The sequence below is a fragment of the Lampris incognitus genome, chromosome 10 (assembly GCF_029633865.1).
Source record: "Lampris incognitus isolate fLamInc1 chromosome 10, fLamInc1.hap2, whole genome shotgun sequence".
Taxonomy (NCBI): domain Eukaryota; kingdom Metazoa; phylum Chordata; class Actinopteri; order Lampriformes; family Lampridae; genus Lampris; species Lampris incognitus.
Window position 1 is genome coordinate 6,405,040 of NC_079220.1, and position 17,332 is coordinate 6,422,371.

At 47.8% G+C, this 17,332-nt stretch overlaps 1 protein-coding gene across 2 annotated transcripts in view; it reads right to left on the reverse strand.

Moving 5' to 3' along the window:
• clec16a (C-type lectin domain containing 16A) overlaps positions 1–17,332 on the reverse strand; it is a 108,015-nt gene that overhangs the window by 62,279 nt on the left and 28,404 nt on the right. The window contains exons 8-10 of one of the 2 annotated variants that reach the window (XM_056288042.1): positions 16,623–16,673; positions 13,940–14,056; positions 911–1,151 (exon numbers count right to left, since the gene is read on the reverse strand). In XM_056288042.1, coding sequence (XP_056144017.1) covers positions 911–1,151; positions 13,940–14,056; positions 16,623–16,673 — 409 coding nt within the window. Of the gene's footprint in view, positions 1–826; positions 1,152–13,939; positions 14,057–16,622; positions 16,674–17,332 lie in introns of both variants that reach the window. The other variant, XM_056288041.1, reaches the window with a different exon arrangement.

Sequence of the window (17,332 nt, forward strand, 5' to 3'; positions counted from 1 at the left end):
TGATGAGGAAAAAAAAGGAATTTAATCCATTTTGGAATAAGGCTGTAACATAACAAAATGTGGGGAAAGTGAAGGGGTGTGAATACTTTCCGGCTGCACTGTATATCCCGCTCTCATTTTTCTTCTTTTGGCAAACAAAGAAATATGGTTTGCAAACAAAGAAATGGCATATTTCCGCCACCAACTGATCTCCAGTAGTACTGACTATTTCTGGTTTATAACTCCACCCCTCTCTATGATGGACAGCTTCTTTCGCCACCTTTAATTTTGACAGTTCTGAAAAAGTGTGAATGACTTTGCTGTCCAACCTGGTCAGACGAGCTTTCTTGTTCTTCCTTCTTTTTAGTTCATTTGACAAATGTGGAGACCTCAAAGTTGCAATCTCAACGATTGTCACTGGAGTAAATGGTTGTTAAGTTGCTATCTTTCGCCGAGAGTGTTGACACAATTAAGATTCATTGGCTACTGATGAAAGTCTTTGGTTTTACAGTAATATGGAGGTGTCGACATTCCCGCCACTACTTCCAACTGTCATGCAGGAAGTGTACTGCCTCACTACCAGTCCCTCTGTGACAGCATTAAAGACAATTTTCAGAGTTAACAGGAAATTAAGTTGTTTATCTTTCAGTTTCTCTTTGTTTCCAGTTTGGAGAGGAGGGCTGCTTCCGTGCCAGCTACTGGGTAACCACAGTGCGTCATGGGACGCTGGGTCTGATCGATGGCGGCACAGACACATCGACACGCACGGTCCAGTACGTCCCGTGTCCGGTGAGGTAAACACACTTACACATATACAAACGCACTCAACACACACACACTCACTCACCTTCCGCTGTCTCCCCACTCGCTCTGCTTCCCTTTGAGCTCCCACCTCCACCTCCTGCTCCTCCTCTCTCTCCTCCCTCTGTACCTTTTCCCTTCTCCCTGTCCCGGCCGCCATCCCGCTCGCCTCCTCTACCGTCGTCCTCCCAGCCCTCCTCTCCTCCTCCTCCTTCCCTGGCCCGCTCCTCCTCCTCCTCCTCTTCCTCCCCGAGGTTCTTGTAGTTGGGCCGTTTCTGGGTTCTTTTGCGCCCCCGGTGGCGAGACAGCTCCAGCGAGCGCTCCAGGGACTCCGGGGGCTTGGTGAACCGCCGTACGCCTCCTACATTGGCCTGCATGTTGGAAGGCGGTGGGGTGGTCCAGTAAAAGAGGAGTGGGAGAATGAGTTAGGATAGGATGAGAGAGAAGAACGGGGAGGGGGGGGGGGATGAAGAAGGAAGGGGAAGAGAGGGATGACGGGGCAGGAGTATTAGTGTGTGACTGGTGACTTACTATAATAATCAAGTGGCAGAGATTGATGGTTTATTATCAGCAGCTTGACAGAAAACCAGGTTCTAATAATCCTGTTCTCAGAAGTCAGCAGTACTCGGGCCATTTACCAGAAGACTTGCACGTGCACCCATACGTGCACCCACATTTGACCCTAATGGACACATTAACACAAGCGATGTGGTGCCATAAAGACAGAAAAAGCCATGTCCCTACACACACACACACACACACATGTAGACTTACTGTAAGTGCTAGCTGTGTCAAGTTGTTAAAAATCTGATAATATACACAAGCCACTTCCTCTTTGTATTTCAGTAGACTAGTTCAGAAAATGACCGCTTGTTACACGCACACAAACACATGCACACACACACACGTAGAGACACGGAGTTATTTACGTTAAGTGCTCGCCTTATCAAGTTGGTCAAAACCTGATAAAATAAAAAAGCCACTTCCTCCTTCCTATTTTACTAGACTAGTTAAGAAACATGACCGCTTGTTACGCACACACACGCGGTGCAGTGTCAAAAACCGCCGGCTTAGCCTCCTTATTAAAATGTCCTTAAAGAAAAACCTCTGCAGTTTCTCAGCACACACACACTTGCTGGAAGGAGCTGTGCATTATGGGAAATGTATGGCAAGAAGCATATGGTTAAAAAAAGAAGAAGATTGAGGCATTATTACTACTCTTTATCTTAAATAGTCATCTTAAGCCATCTCAGGCCATCTCTCTCTCTCTCGGCCCGGGGTCTGGCGTCCTGCCCAGGGTGTCTCCCCACCTGCCACCCAGTGACTGCTGGGATAGGCTCCAGCATCCCCGCGACCCTGAGAGCAGGATGAGCGGGGATGGATGGAGGGAGGGAGTATCACAAACTGACAGGTCTGATCCACACTCTTCCATCTCTGCCCACCAAGCTCCACAGTATAGTAATAAAGTAAGTAAAGTTTATTTATATAGCAATTTTCAGAGTCACAAGGGGCTTCACAATGAAAGACAAAGAAATAAATGAATAAAAGATGAACAGAGAATACATAAGCCAGACAATAACATCCATCCATTCATCCATTCCGAACCGCTTATCCTGTTCTCAGGGTCGCGGGGAAGCTGCAGCCTATACCAGCAGTCATTGGGTGGCAGGCGGGGAGACACCCTGGACAGGCCGCCAGGACATCACAGGGCCGGCCAACAGACAGACAGACAGACAGACAGATAGACAGACAGACAGACAGACAGACACACACACATTCACACCTAGGGACAATTTAGTACGGCCGATTCACCTGACCTACATGTCTTTGGACTGTGGGAGGAAACTGGAGCACCCGGAGGAAACCCACGCAGACACCGGGAGAACATGCAAACTCCACACAGAGGACGACCCGGGATGACCCCTAGGCTTGGACCACCCCAGGGCTTGAACCCAGAACCTTCTTGCTGTGAGGCGACCGCGCTGACCACTGCGCCACTGTGCCGCCCAGACAATAACAAGCAATATGCACATTAAGCAAAGACTAAACAATACCCAGACTGAACAGGTGAGTTTTTAGCTGCTTTTTAAAATTGGCCACAGGGTCAACAGACCACGAAGCCACGGGGCGAGCGAGCCTTCCACAGTTTGGGTGCAACTATTGTGAAAGTTCCATCACTACTGGTTTGGAGTCGGGTATGAGGTACAGACAGTAAAAATTTATCAGACGACCAAAGTGATGCTGATGTTGTGTAGGGGCAAATCAGATTGGCGATGTTGGAGGGTGCCTGATCATGCAAGACTCTACAGGTAATCACTGAAATCTTAAGTTCGATCCTATATTCAACTGGAAGCCAGTTTAAGGGCCCTGACACACCAGGCCGATGGTCGGCCGTCGGCCTATGACGGGTCGTCGGTGAGCGTCTGTGACCCTAGTTTTTGCGGTGTGTCCCGCACCGTCGGCACTAGTCGGACCCCTGTCGGCAGCTTTTCGGGTGATTCAGCATGTTGAATCGGCGGAGCCCGTCGGTGAGGTAGGTCACTCATTGGCTGTTCAGCTTAGCGAATCGGTGCTAAGCTAACGAATCAGCGCCATCGGCTGTAGTCTTTGCGGTGTGTTCAAGTGCTACTTTTTGGCCCGGACGGCAGGCGACGTGAGGCGATGCAACAGTTGGCCTTCGTCGCCGCTAGTTGGTTTGGTGTGTCTGGGCCCTAAGGACGCCAGGATGGCAGTATTGTGAGCGGAGTTCTAATGAAAACCCTTGCAGCAGCATTCTGAATAACTGGTAGCTCATCCAGAGAGGATTTGCTAAGGCAAGTAAAAAGAGGAACAGTCTCAGCATGCGGAGACGAATGCAGGAATAATCACTTCCATCTCGGCACACGACACAACAAGCCGAAGCCTAGCAGTGTTTCTCAAATGATGAAAGCAGGAACAAGTCAGCATCTTGACATGACAGGTAAAGAACATGCTACAATCAAATATAACACCAAGGTTTCTTTTTCTTTTGGACTTTCCACCCTTTTTCTCCCCCATTGTACTTAGCCAATTACCCCACTCTTCCGAGCCATCCCGGTCTCTGCTCCACCCCCTCTGCCGATCCGAGGAGGTCTGCAGACTACCATGTGTCTCCTCCGATACATGTGGAGATGCCAACCGCTTCTTTTCACCTGGCAGTGAGGAGTTTCACCAGGGGGCCGTAGCGTGTGGCAGGATCATGCTATCCCCCCCAATCCCCCAAATAGGCGCCCTGACCGACCAGAGGAGACGCTATTGCAGCGACCAGGACACATACCCACATCCAGCTTCCCACCCACAGACACGGCCATTTGTGTATGTAGGGACGCCCGACCAAGCCGGAGTTAACACGGGGACTCGAACCGACGATCCCCATATTGGTAGGCAACGGAATAGACTGCTATGCTACCTGGACGCATCATAACACCAAGGTTTCTAAGACTGGAGCGGACGGAAGAGGAAAAAGAATCCGAACTTAGCTTGACCTTAAAAATCACACTGTCTGGGGTGATAATAAGGACTTAATAACAATAACTTTATTATATAGCACTTTTCGAAAACAATGTTACAAAGTGCTTTACAAAGAAATAAAACCAGACAAGGAAAAAAATAAGAGTAAGACCAAATAAGAGTAAAAATAAAAACAGTATAAAGAAAAAAAACAAATATCAAACATTCGTAAAAGCTTTCATAAACATAAAAGATTTTAGATGAGATTTAACAGAAGCTGGAGACTTTGTCTGTCTTAGTTCAATAGGAAGAGAGTTCCATAGTGTGGGGGCTCTAACAGCAAAAGCCCCTCACCCTTTGTAACCAACCGAGACCTGTGAATAACCAGCAGGGCTCCATCTGCGGAGCTTAATGGTTGAGAGGGCATATACCAGGTCAATAAATCAGAAATGTATGTAGGAGCAAGACCGTTTAAAGCCTTAAAAGTGAGCAATACAATTTTAAAATCAATCTGAAATCTAACAGGGAGCCAGTGTAGGGAGGCAAGCACAGGAGTGATATGGTCATGCCTCTTTGTCCTGGTAAGGAGCCGAGTACAGCGTTTTGTACCAACCGCAGATGGTGGAGGGAGCCCTTACTGACACCAGAGTAAAGTGCATTACAATAGTCAAGCTGAGAATAGTACAAAAGCATGTACAATGTTTTGCAGATCGGCAATTGATCAAAATGACCCAACTCTGGATATTAGCTTGAGTTGGAGAAAGCATGACTGAACAACATGTTTGATTTGATTATCAAACCGAGGTTAACACCGAATATTACCCCAAGATTCCTAGCAATCTGCTTCAGACTACCTGACAGACCACCAAGCTTAGTAACAAAAGGGCTGATGGAATTTTTGGTACCAAACAGAATGACCCCAGACTTATCATTAAATTTGAGAAAATTTTCAGACATCCAGGATTTAATGTCAGAGAAGCAAGTTGTGAGATTTGCTAGGGCGCTAGGATCTGAGGGTTTTAGTGGCATGTATAATCAGGAACCAGGAATCAGGAACACTACTACGCCGAAGAGGAAGCATATATAGACCAAATAAAATGGGAACCAGGACTGAACCTTGGGGCACACCACAGCACAGGGCAGAAGAAGCAGACACAAACTGACCTACAGAAATGGAAAAACTCCTATCCAATAGATGAGAGGAGAACCACTCCAGGACACTCCCAGAGATGTCCACTCACTGCCTGAGCCTATCAATCTAAATGTGGTGGTCAACAGTATTGAAAGCTGTGCTGAGATCTAGCAGCAATAGAACAGAGTATTCACCTGCATCAGCTGATAACAATATCATTAGAGACTCTAAGCAAGTAAGTTCCAGTGGAATGCTTTTTGTGAAAAGCAGACTGAAATTTGTCAAGTTGTTATGGACATCAAGGACATTATGTTATTGCTTAGCCAAAACCTTTTCTAAGCTTTTTGATATGAAAGGCAACTTGGAAATAGGCCTTTAATTTTTTGGCAGTGATGGCTCAAGGTTTGTTTCTTTTAAGCAGAGGCTAAACAATAGCAAGTTTAAAATAACTAGGGATCCAACCTGATTTAACTGAACAACTTTTAATTGCAACCACACAGTTACCAATAGGCCCAAGGGCGTCCTTAAACAAGGACGGTGGTAAGATATCTAGGGGGCTTGAGGAAGGTTTCATATTGCTCACCGTATCAGTGAAGCTGATGGAAGAGATCTGCGAAAAAGAATCTATAAGAGACAGGCAAAACTGAGATATATTCAAAATGGGTAGATGAAGGGGAGATGTTTAACCCGGCAGCTCTAATCTTATTCACAAAATGAGTACAAAAAATGTTAAAGTCATAATTTAATGATACAGGCACAGTTGGTGAAGCAGGGGTTACAATGTTACTGGGAGTGTCAAATAGGACCTTGGGATTGCGTTTACTTGAAGTAATTAGATTAGAGAAATAAGAGGCCCTCACATCTTTGACCATATACTTATAAGTGGCTCATCCATCCACCCATTCATTATCCGAACCCGCTTATCCTACTCAGGGTCACAGGAATGCTGGAGCCTATCCCAGCAGTCGCTGGGTGGCAGGCGGGGAGACACCCTGGACAGGCCGCCAGGCTCACACAGGGCGAACACACACACACACACACACACACACACACACACACACACACACACACACACTTAGGGGCAATTAAGTACGGCTGATTCACCTGACCTACATGTCTTTCGACGATGGGAGGAAACAAGAGCACCCGGAGGAAACCCACACAGACACGGGCACAACATGCAAACGCCACACAGAGGACGACCCGCGGCAACCCCCAAGGTTGGACTACCCCGGGGCTCGAACCCAGGACCTTCTTGCTGTGAGGTGTGCTAACCACTGTGCCACCGTACCGCCCTAAGTGGCTCATATTGGTATAAAATGTCTTTGAACAAGGAATTAAATACTGAAAAATCAAAAGTATTAAGGTCTACTTTCAAAACTTAATAGCACCATCTAGCAGGGCAGTGGGTTCAGTCTTTTAAGTGACATGTTGTACATTTTGTCGGTTGCTTTGTAAGCTACCGCGCTTTGAGACAACTAAGCTACAATAAAAAATGAGCTCCTAATTTAATTCTGAGGGGGATCAACGTTTGGGTCTAAACCCGTCCTTAACATTCGGCATCTGAGTACATCTCAGTATTTCTGAGTATTAAGTTTTACTATTAGATACAGCGGGTCAACCGACTTGTTTTTGTCTTCTCTGATCTGCATGCATGCATGTGTGTGTGTGTGTGTGTGTGTGTGTGCCTGTGTGCACTGATTCGTGGTCTGTTCTGGTAAGGCAGTCCCACTCTGAGCTGGTGCTCAGAAATGAATGCAGGTCAAGGCAGCATGTGAGACACGTGTGTGTGTGTGTGTGTGTGTGTGTGTGTGTGTGTGTGTGTGTACTTGGTGTGTAGCACTTGCACGCACCGAGTACCACATACCAAAATAGGCCACTTGCGGGGAAATGTCTACAAATTCGTGTACACAGCACAGCTGCTGAAAACAGCTGCAAATGCATCAAAAAGAAACCGTTAAAATGCACAGAAAGTAAAGCCAGCAGTAGGCACAGGTTAGAAGAAGAAAAAAAAAAACCAATGCAGCAAATGAAGGCGTATGCAAGCATCAGTATGCATCAATGAACAAGTGCAGAAACATATACGTGCACGCACGCATGCACGCACACACACATATGCACACACACACACACACACACACACACAGAGCGGTTTCTTCTAGGAAAGGGATTTGGGTAAGTGGAGCCAACTTTGTCAGTTTTCCACCATGTGACCTGATTTCCTGCCACATCACAGGCAAACAGGAAGTGCCATTTACCACCTGTGCAGAAGGAGAGCCTCCGGCTCCGTCTGTCTGTGCTTTTTCATCTACAAGAAATCACACAATAACACCACAACAGCTTTTCATTCGGATGTTGGGGGGGGGGGGTGGAATTGAACATCACCCCAGAAAAAAGAAGCATGCTTTTGCAGATATTGCTTGAAGATGTCACCAGAGATATGTGTCATCGCAATTATTTCATTTCACTCTGACAATAAACGAGTAAGACAAAACTCTCTTGTCGTACTTTAACATGCTCATGAACAGATGCACAAAGTGCCCTGATCAGTACAGTCAAGTCTCTCTTACAGGGCAGTTGTCTGTTGTCCTCCTTATCTTGTGTTTTCCAGCTCACGTCCCACCAAGGCTGTTTCCACACTCGGTGAGTTTCTCATACATTCGTCCACTATGAGCTAACAGTAAACAACAGGCCTTGACTTGTTCACATGGAGAGGACACTTTGTAACACTACCTTTGTTCTGTTACATATGAACTTTAAGCAGCTAGCTATCTTAAGCAATCTAGACTAAAGTTAAACATGATACAAGTCATACAAGGTCAAAGCTTAAAAGGAAGCAAACATCATATATGATTATATACCACAGACAAACTGCCTTCACAATAGGTATGGCCATTTATTTTAGGTTGATGGTCTGGCGGCCTGTCCAGGGTGTCTCCCCGCCTGCCACCCAATGACTGCTGGGATAGGCTCCAGCATCCCCGCCACTATGAGAGCAGGATAAGTGGTTTGGATAATGGATGGATGGATGGATGGAAAATTCAGAAACCCGATAGGAAATTATTTAAAAATCAATGAGTTTAATAGTCAAAGGTGAGGAATGCGTCCGTTTTGGGAACCTCAGAATTGCACCTATGCTCTTCGCAGATGATGTGGTTTTGTTGGCTCCATCAGAACGCCACCTCCAGCGCGCACTGGGGCGGCTTGCAGCCGAGTGTGAAATGGCCGGGATGAGAGTCAGCACCTCCCAAGTCTGAGGCCATGGTTCTCTACTGGAAAATGGTGGATTGCTCCCTCTGGGTTGGGGATGAGTTGTTGTCTCAAGTGAAGGAGTTCAAGTATCTCGGGGTTGTTCACGAGTGAGGGTAGGATGGAGCGGGAGATTGACAGGCGGATTGGTGCAGCATCAGCAGTAATGTGGACACTGTACCGGACTGTTGTGGTGAAGAGGGAGCTGAGCTGTCAATTTACCGGTCAAACTTCGTTCCAACCCTCACCTATGGTCATGAGCTTTGGGTAGTGAATGAAAGGGTGAGATCGTGGATACAAGCGACTGAAATGAGTTTCCTCCGTAGGGTGCCTGGACTCAGACTTAGAGATCGGGTGAGGAGGCCGGACATCTGGAGGGAGCTCCGAGTTGAGCCACTGCTCCTTCACGTCGAAAGGAGCCAGTTGAGATGGTTCGGGCATCTGATCAGGATGCCTCCTGGGCGCCTTCCTTCGGAGGTTTTCCGGGCACGGCCAACTGGGAGGAGACCCCGGGGTAGACCCAGAACTCTCTGGAGGGACCACGTGTCCAATGTGGCCTGGGAACGCCTCGGGATCCCCCAGGAGGAGCTGGAGGGCGTTGCTGGGGAGAGGGATGTCTGGAGTGCTCTACTTAGCTTGCTGCCACCGCGACCCGACCCCGGAGAAGCGGCTGAAGATGAATGAATGAATGAATGAATGAATTAATTGTCAATACCCATGTCAAGTTTGGGCAACTGACTGATCAACTACTGATTCTGACCATCCATTAGTTGCATTTTTTCATTCCAACACATTGATAAGAGTTTCCCTGTGATGTGGACATGAGAGGTCTTGGATAAACGGGGAAAGTGTGGATGTGCAGATCGACCAGATGTACTTTTTTGATCTCAGTATGTTTATGTGTCTCTTACACCTGGATCTACAAAACCTGTATAAATGCACTACATGTACAGGCCAATACATGGTGTGTGTAAGTCTTTTCATAGTACAACACTCTGTTTTGTAATTTTGCAATGGATGTTGGTGGAACAAAACTAAGGAGGAAAAAAACAGAGATGGAGAGGTCTCACATTCACACATGACGTCTAACCCGTACACCATCCCCCAGTTTTCCGTGTCAGGTTTATGTGCGACTCCCTGAGATGGAGTCAACGTACTGTGAAATCTGTATGTACTCGACCTACACTCGAAGAAAAGTCTGTAAAAATTGAGCCCAATGTAGTGTTAATATAACGTGAACTTTGTGTACTGATTTTTCACAGGTGTTTTACCTTTATTTTGAATCACATATTGCATTGTGGAGGCACGGTGGCGCAGTAGTTAGCGCGGTCACCTCACGGCAACAAGGTCCTAGGTTCGAGCCCTGGGGTAGTCCAACCTTGGGGGTCGTCCCGGGCCGTCCTCTGTGTGGAGTTTGCATGTTCTCCCCGTGTCTGTGTGGGTTTCGTCCGGGGGCTCCGGTTTCCTCCCACAGTCCAAAGACATGTAGGTCAGGTGAATCGGCCGTACTAAATTGTCCCTAGGTGTGAATGTGTGTGTGTGCGCCCTGTGTGATGGCCTGGTGGCCTGTCCAGGGCGTCTCCCCTCCTGCAGCCCAATGACTGCTGGGATAGGCTCCAGCATTCCTGCGACCCTGAGTAGGATAAGCGGTTTGGATAATGGATGGATGGTTACTGCATTGTGGCGGCATGGTGGTGCAGTGATTAGCGCAGCAAGAAGGTCCTGGGTTCGAGCCCGGGGGTAATAATAGTCATTACATTTATATAGCACTTTTCAAGACACCCAAAGAGTGTAGTCCAACCTTGGGGGTCATCCCGGGTCGTCCTCTGTGTGGAGTTTGCATGTTCTCCCCGTGTCTGTGTGGTTTTCCTCCGGCTGATGGAATCTCCCGCGATGTCGCAACAATTGACACAAATTCAGCCAATCCCCACGAATTCTGCGCAATCACCGCAACTTTTACCAATCATCATAGTTTCCCGCAAATTCTCCAATCATAGCAATCCCCCGCACAAACCACTGAGCCATACGTCGCCAAACTCACTTCCTTGTTTCTGGTTGTGAAGATGCAGACATGGGCGCCACGAACGTCTCACCAACTAAAATTATTGCCAAAGACCGCGCAAGGCAAATCTGATGTTCTGCATGAAAGTGGGAGTAAACTGAATTTTGTTTTTTTTTTTGTTTTTTTGGATCCCCCTCAATCCCCCCCCCCCCAATTTTCGCCCACTCCTCTGAGCCGTCCCGGTTGTTGCTCCACCCCCTCTGCTGATCCCGGGAGGGTTGCAGACTACCACAAGCCTCCTCCAATACATGTGGAGTCACCAGCTGCTTCTTTTCACCTGACAGTGAGGAGTTTCACCAGGGGGACGTAGCGCGTGGGAGGATCATGCTATCCCCCCCCCAGTTCCCTCTCCCCCCTGAACAGGCGCCCCGACCGACCAGAGGAGGCGCTAGTGCGGCGACCAGGACACATACCCACATCTAGCTTCCCACCCGCAGACACGGCCAATTGTGTATGTAGGGACGCCCGACCAAGCCAGAGTTAACACGGGGACTCGAACCGACGATCCCCATATTGGTAGGCAACAGAATAGACCGCTACACTACCCGGAGGTAAACTGTTATGCACCTCATGCAACATTGTGGTGGAACACAAACGAAAATAATCGATTGACAAGTGCTTTTCTACCGCAAAACACACCCGGAGAACGGCGGAAACGCGTGGACAACAGACAAGACAAACCACCGTGACAGAGGCTGCTGCATCCAGATCTACTGCAAGCGGGGAAAGAATCAAGGGAAGATTCAACATGCATGGTTAGTGGTGAGGTTCTGTGCACTTTAACTTTTAAGCCTGTTTGCTGCTTTGTGGAATACCCCCTAGGTGCACTTCTTCATTTACAAATAAAGCGTATTTTGTTAGCGTTTTCGTAACCCCGAGCCTTTTCTGGCAAGGTGAGGTGGGATGGTGAGGCCATTGGAAGCGTGTGCACCCAGAAGCATGAGGGAGCTCATATGCTGAAGCCCGGGGACGCACTTCCTTAAGGACGGGGGGGATAGTATAACAATCACGGATGAATAGACTCGCTAGCCCTCGGCTAACGGGTCGGACCCTTTAGTCGACTAGTTAACATTGCCGCCCGTGGTGTGGGAGATCCAGTTTCGCGTCCTGGCTGTGGCGGTTCCCAGGCTGCCCCCCGAATTCACTACATTGGTCTTATAACACTCAGAACAGTGCGGTTTTATTCTCACTGGAAGAAGTTGCCTTCGATTTGTAATGAATTTTAGAAAGAAAACAAAAACTGCAACTATTTTTGCAATTTCACTGCAAAAAAACGACTAAAAACACTGCACCATGCACTGCAATATTTTAGAAAAGCTGCTGTGAATTTGGGCACTTTAGGCTGCAGCAATCCAAAAAAAAAGCCCACGAAATCCGGGAGGGGCTGCTTAACAGATATACTCACATAAGCAATGCATTAATATCTCAACTGGGTATTTATCGTGACAGAATATAGAGTTTAAAAACTGGCCGTCTTATTGAAGGCCCATGGTCGTTTTGGGTAGGAGTGAAATCTCGGTCGTTCTGGTGTCTGCAATATGGACACACCTAGAATTAAGAGAGCTTTGTTCAGCCAAGCAGAGGATGAAACCAATGGTCAGCTGTGTGGTGTGGTTATACGAATATGAAAAATCCAAGGCGCCAAAATAATGAATAAATAAACCAAAATATATAGATATTAAGAGTTCGACACATCGTGGCCTACTGTAAAATAAAATCATCTGACACGAGCAGGGAACGACACAGAAGACACTGTCATGACTTCTGTGAAAAAAAAAACTGTGTGAATCACCAGCGGTGACGGGGGAGGAGGACCTGGAGGAGGTCTGGGTTTTAGAACAATCCAGATCCTCCACTGTCCACTCACACAAACCACAATGACAGAGTTTCCAATACAACTGTGTTAATGTTTAACAAGGGAGAGAGCGAGAGAGAGAGAGAGAGAGAGACAGATGGGAGTTACTCCAAAGCCCATCACATGTAAGGAGTAGAGGTCGTGTAAGATGAGAGCATGCAGCTAGTCGAGCGGCTGGCGTGGGTCTGACTGACTCCTCCTGCCACAGACCAGATGCTCTGACATCACACCTTCACTCACATTCACTGAAAAGGTAGGCTGCTTCTAACAACTGCCACCAGTCTCTCTTCCTCTCTCGCTCTCTGTCACGCACATGGACGCACGCACACACACACACACACACACACACACACACACACACACACAGACACACACACACAGAAAACGAGAAAAAAAACCACAGGGGTTCTCAGAAATGCTCATTACCTCACACACCCACCTGGATTCAAAAACAGATGGTCGGAGAGAGAGAGAGAGAGAAAGCAGGGGTAGAGAGAGAGAGAGAGAGCAAGAGAGAGAGAGTGAGAGAGAGAGAGAGAGAGAAAGCAGGGATAGAGAAAGAGAAAGCAGGGGTAGAGAGAGCGAGAGAGAGAAAGCAGGGGTAGAGAGAGAGAGAGAGAGAGCGAGAGACAAAGAATTGCTGCAAAGACAGACAAGGCCGGGGGGGGGGGGGGGGGATGGAGAGCTGAGAAAAAAGGAGCGAGATAAAGAGAGCTATGTAGTATGGGGAGAAAGACAGAAAGAACAAGACAAGAAAGGAGGGGAGAGTTTGGTAGCACCAGAGGGGGAGAGAGAAAGACGGGTGTATGTAAAGGCCAAAGAAAGGTGAAGTTTGAGTGTCTCGCTGACAGACTGCAGACAGGAGGAAGCTGAAGAGAAATGAAAAGAGACAGTGTGTATCATGTGGGATTGCTGCATACTGATGCCTTGATGTGGGTGAACCATGGAGACAAACTTGACTCCACACTCTCACAACCCCCTACACCATCTACACAAAGTTCACACTGTGTGTGCGTGTGTACTTTAGTTGTGCTATGTGCAGCAATGTGTGCGCACTGTACTCAGTCTGTACTGCTTGGCATTACATAGCTTCTATGTTCCAGTGTGTGTGGTGTGTGTGTGTGTGTGTGTGTGCACGCGCACATATTTAACTTATGTTACTACTGCATTCCATCATGTTCTCTGTGCTTTCCTACACTGTGTGTGTCCGTTGGCGTGTGCGCATGTGAGAGAGTGTATTTGTGTGTCTGTGTGTATCTTACCATGTTCTCCTGTGTGCTATGCGTCTGCCTGCAATGTCTTTGGTAACGAGTCTGTGTAATTTTGTCTTTACTTGCGTGCGAGTGACTGCAATGTTATGTACGTTGATTTTGTGTGTGCGTGTGTGTCTTACCGTGTTCTTGTGTGTGCTGTGTGCTTCTGTCTGTGGGGTGAATACAGACAGGTCTCCGTTGAGGATGACATCAGCGAGGGCGTTGACCAGAGGCTGGTAGTGTATAATCAAAAACACCTGGAACACACACACACACACACACACACACACACACACGAACAAATCATCAGGTGAGTAGCAGCATAAAATGTAGCGTGTGATACTTTAGGACCAGGCAAGGCCAGGATTTTTGTTGGTTGAAAAGACTGACTAATGTGATATTGGTCATATATATCACTATATCATCAGTATAATGATAAAAATGACTAATGTGATTCTGGTCATATAGATCATGATATCATCAGTATAATGACAGTGTCTACTGTGAAGTCAGACATGCGGTGCGGTCTGAACTCAGCATGACAGGGTGAAAGGGATGTGAAATAATGGTCAGAGCAAGTGGCAGATCTAAACAGCAGCTAGAGAGAAAAATCCACAGCACCTACATTACATTAGTCATTTAGCCGACACTTTTATCCAAAGTGACTTACATTAACTTACATTTAACATAGGAAATCAGGAGAACTACTAGTCATCAGAGGTCGTAAGTGCATCTAAACAAGCATCTACGAGCAAAACAAGTGCTAAAGTAAAATCGCAAGAAAGAATTTTTTTTTTTTAAATGAGTGAATACAATAAGTGCTAAGAGCAAGTAACAGGGTAGTAGTTCTTGAAGAGGTGAGTTTTCAACCTGCGCCTAAAGATGGGCAGCGACTCCGCTGTCCTGACATCAGTGGGGAGTTCATTCCACCACTGTGGGACCAGGACAGAAAAGAGCCGTGACCGGGTCGATCGACAGCAGGGGCCTCTGAGCGACGGGGCAACCAGGCGTCCCGAGGCAGTAGAGCAAAGTGGTCGGGCGGGGGTGTAGGGCTTGACCATGGCCTGGAGATAGGAAGGAGCCGTTCCTTTCACTGCCCTGTAGTCTAGCACCAGAGTCTTAAACTGGATGCGAGCAGCTACTGGGAGCCAGTGTAGGGACATGAGAAGGGGAGTTGTGTGGGAGAACTTAGGGAGGTTGAACACCAGACAAGCTGCAGCCTTCTGAACAAGCTCCAGAGGTCTGATGGCTGACGCCAGGGTGCCAGCAAGGAGGGAGTTGCCGTAGTCCAGCTGGGAGATGACCAGAGCCTGGATGAGCACCTGTGCCGTCTCGTCGGTGAGGAATGGGCGAATCCTCCTGATGTTATAGAGGAGAAATCTGCAGGAGCGAGCAACCGATGCAACATTTGCAGCAAACGACAGTTGGTCGTCCAGGATCACACCCAGATTCCTCGCAGTCCAAGCTGGCGTCACCACGATGTTGTCAACGGTGATGGCCAGGTCTCGGTGCGGGCAACCTTTCCTCGGGAGGAACATCAGCTCTGTCTTGTCCAGATTGAGCTTCAGGTGGTGTATCGCCATCCACTCTGAGATGTCAGTCAAGCACACAGCAATGTGTGTCTCTACTTGTGTGTCCGAGGGAGAGAAGGACAAGATCAGCTGGGTGTCATCGGCATAACAATGGTAAGAGAAGTCATGCGAGCGAATAACAGAACCCAGGGATGCCGTGTGCAGGGAGAACAGGAGAGGACCCAGAACCAAACCTTGTGGAATGCCTGTAGTCAGTCTGTAAGGCTCCGACACAGATCCCCTCCATGTCACCTGGTAGGAGCGACACGTCAGGTAGGATGCAAACATTGAGAGTGCAGAGCCTGTGACACCCAGCCCCTCAAGGGTAGAGAAGAGGATCTGGTGGTTCACTGTGTCGAACGCAGCTAACAGGTCCAGGAGTATCAGGACAGAGGAGAGAGAGTTTGCTTTCGCAGAGTGCAGCGATTCTGTCACTGCAAGGAGAGCCGTCTCTGTCGAGTGACTCACCCTGAACCCAGACTGGCTGGGGTCCAGGAGGTTGCTCTGGTGGAGGTACAAAGAAAGTTGGTTAAAGACAGCACGTTCGAGAATTTTGGATAGAAAGGGTAGAAGGGAAACCGGTCTGTAGTTTTTGATGTCAGAGGGGTTAAGTGATGGTTTCTTGAGAAGGGGAGTTGACTCTAGCAGTCTTGAAGGCAGATGGAAAGCATCCTGCCTGGAGGGAGGTGTTGATCAGGTGGGTTAGAAAGGGAAGGAGTTCAGGTGCTGTAGACTGAAGAAGAGGGGAGGGGACCGGGTCAAGGGAGCATGCGGTGGGGTGACTGGATGTGATGAGGTTGAGGACCTCGTTGGGGGAGAGGGGAGCGAGGTGGGATATGGGTAGCATGTGGCGAGGTGAGGGAGGGTGCAGAGGGTGGGCTAGTGCAAGGAGCACTAACCGGGTGGTGAGAAAAGTAGGATCTGATGTCGTTTACCTTCTTATCAAAGAAGTTAGCGAAGTCATCAGGGAGAAGGGAGGAAGTAGGAGGAGGAGGTGGGGGTTGAAGGAGTGTAGAGAAGGTTTCAAAGAGATTCTTAGGATTAGAGGCAGAGGATAGGATTTTAGAGCAATAGAAGGCAGCTTTAGCAGCAGAAAGGGAGGAAGAGAAAGTGGAAAGAAGAGATTGGAAGTTGAGAAGGTCCTCTGGGAGTTTGCCTTTTCTCCAGTTACACCTTGCACCTAGTGGTCGTTTACCTGTGTGTGTGTGTGTGTGTGTGTGTGTGTGTGGGTATGTGTGTGCATGCTGCTTACTTGAGAAAGAAGATAGAGTGACACCTGGGGGTTGATCTTTCTCTCTTCAGACTGAAAAACACAAACACACACAAGCATATCAGCAGTGATCACACGGTCATTCATTCACACACACACACACACACACACAAGCGTGCAGACTTAGAACAACATGCATATTAGACACAATAAGACGCAATATACACACAAACACGCAACCATGTCACCGCACAGTGACATGGTCTCATAGTTTGCTGCTTATACACATATATAGGTACACCCACATAGACAGAAAGAATGACAGGAAGGTGTGTGTGTGCACGCACACACACACACACACACACACACACACACACATGGCCCTCTGAACCACATGCAGACACAGTGAGGCAAAAGGCAATGTAAGAAAAATTGCTTTGTGTTGATGCTGCTACAAACACAGATACACACACACCGAAATAAGCTAACACCCACAGAGACATGCTAACACACATAGAAACATGGCGACACACAGACACATGCTAACACACATAAACATGCAAACACACAGAGACAGGAAAACACACACAGAGACAGGAAAACACACAGACACATGCTAACACACAGAAACATACAAACACACAGAAACATACAAACACACAGAAACATGCTAACACATGGAGACAGGAAAACACACACACAGAGATATGCTGAACACACAGAGACACGCTAATGCACAGACACAGCGAGGA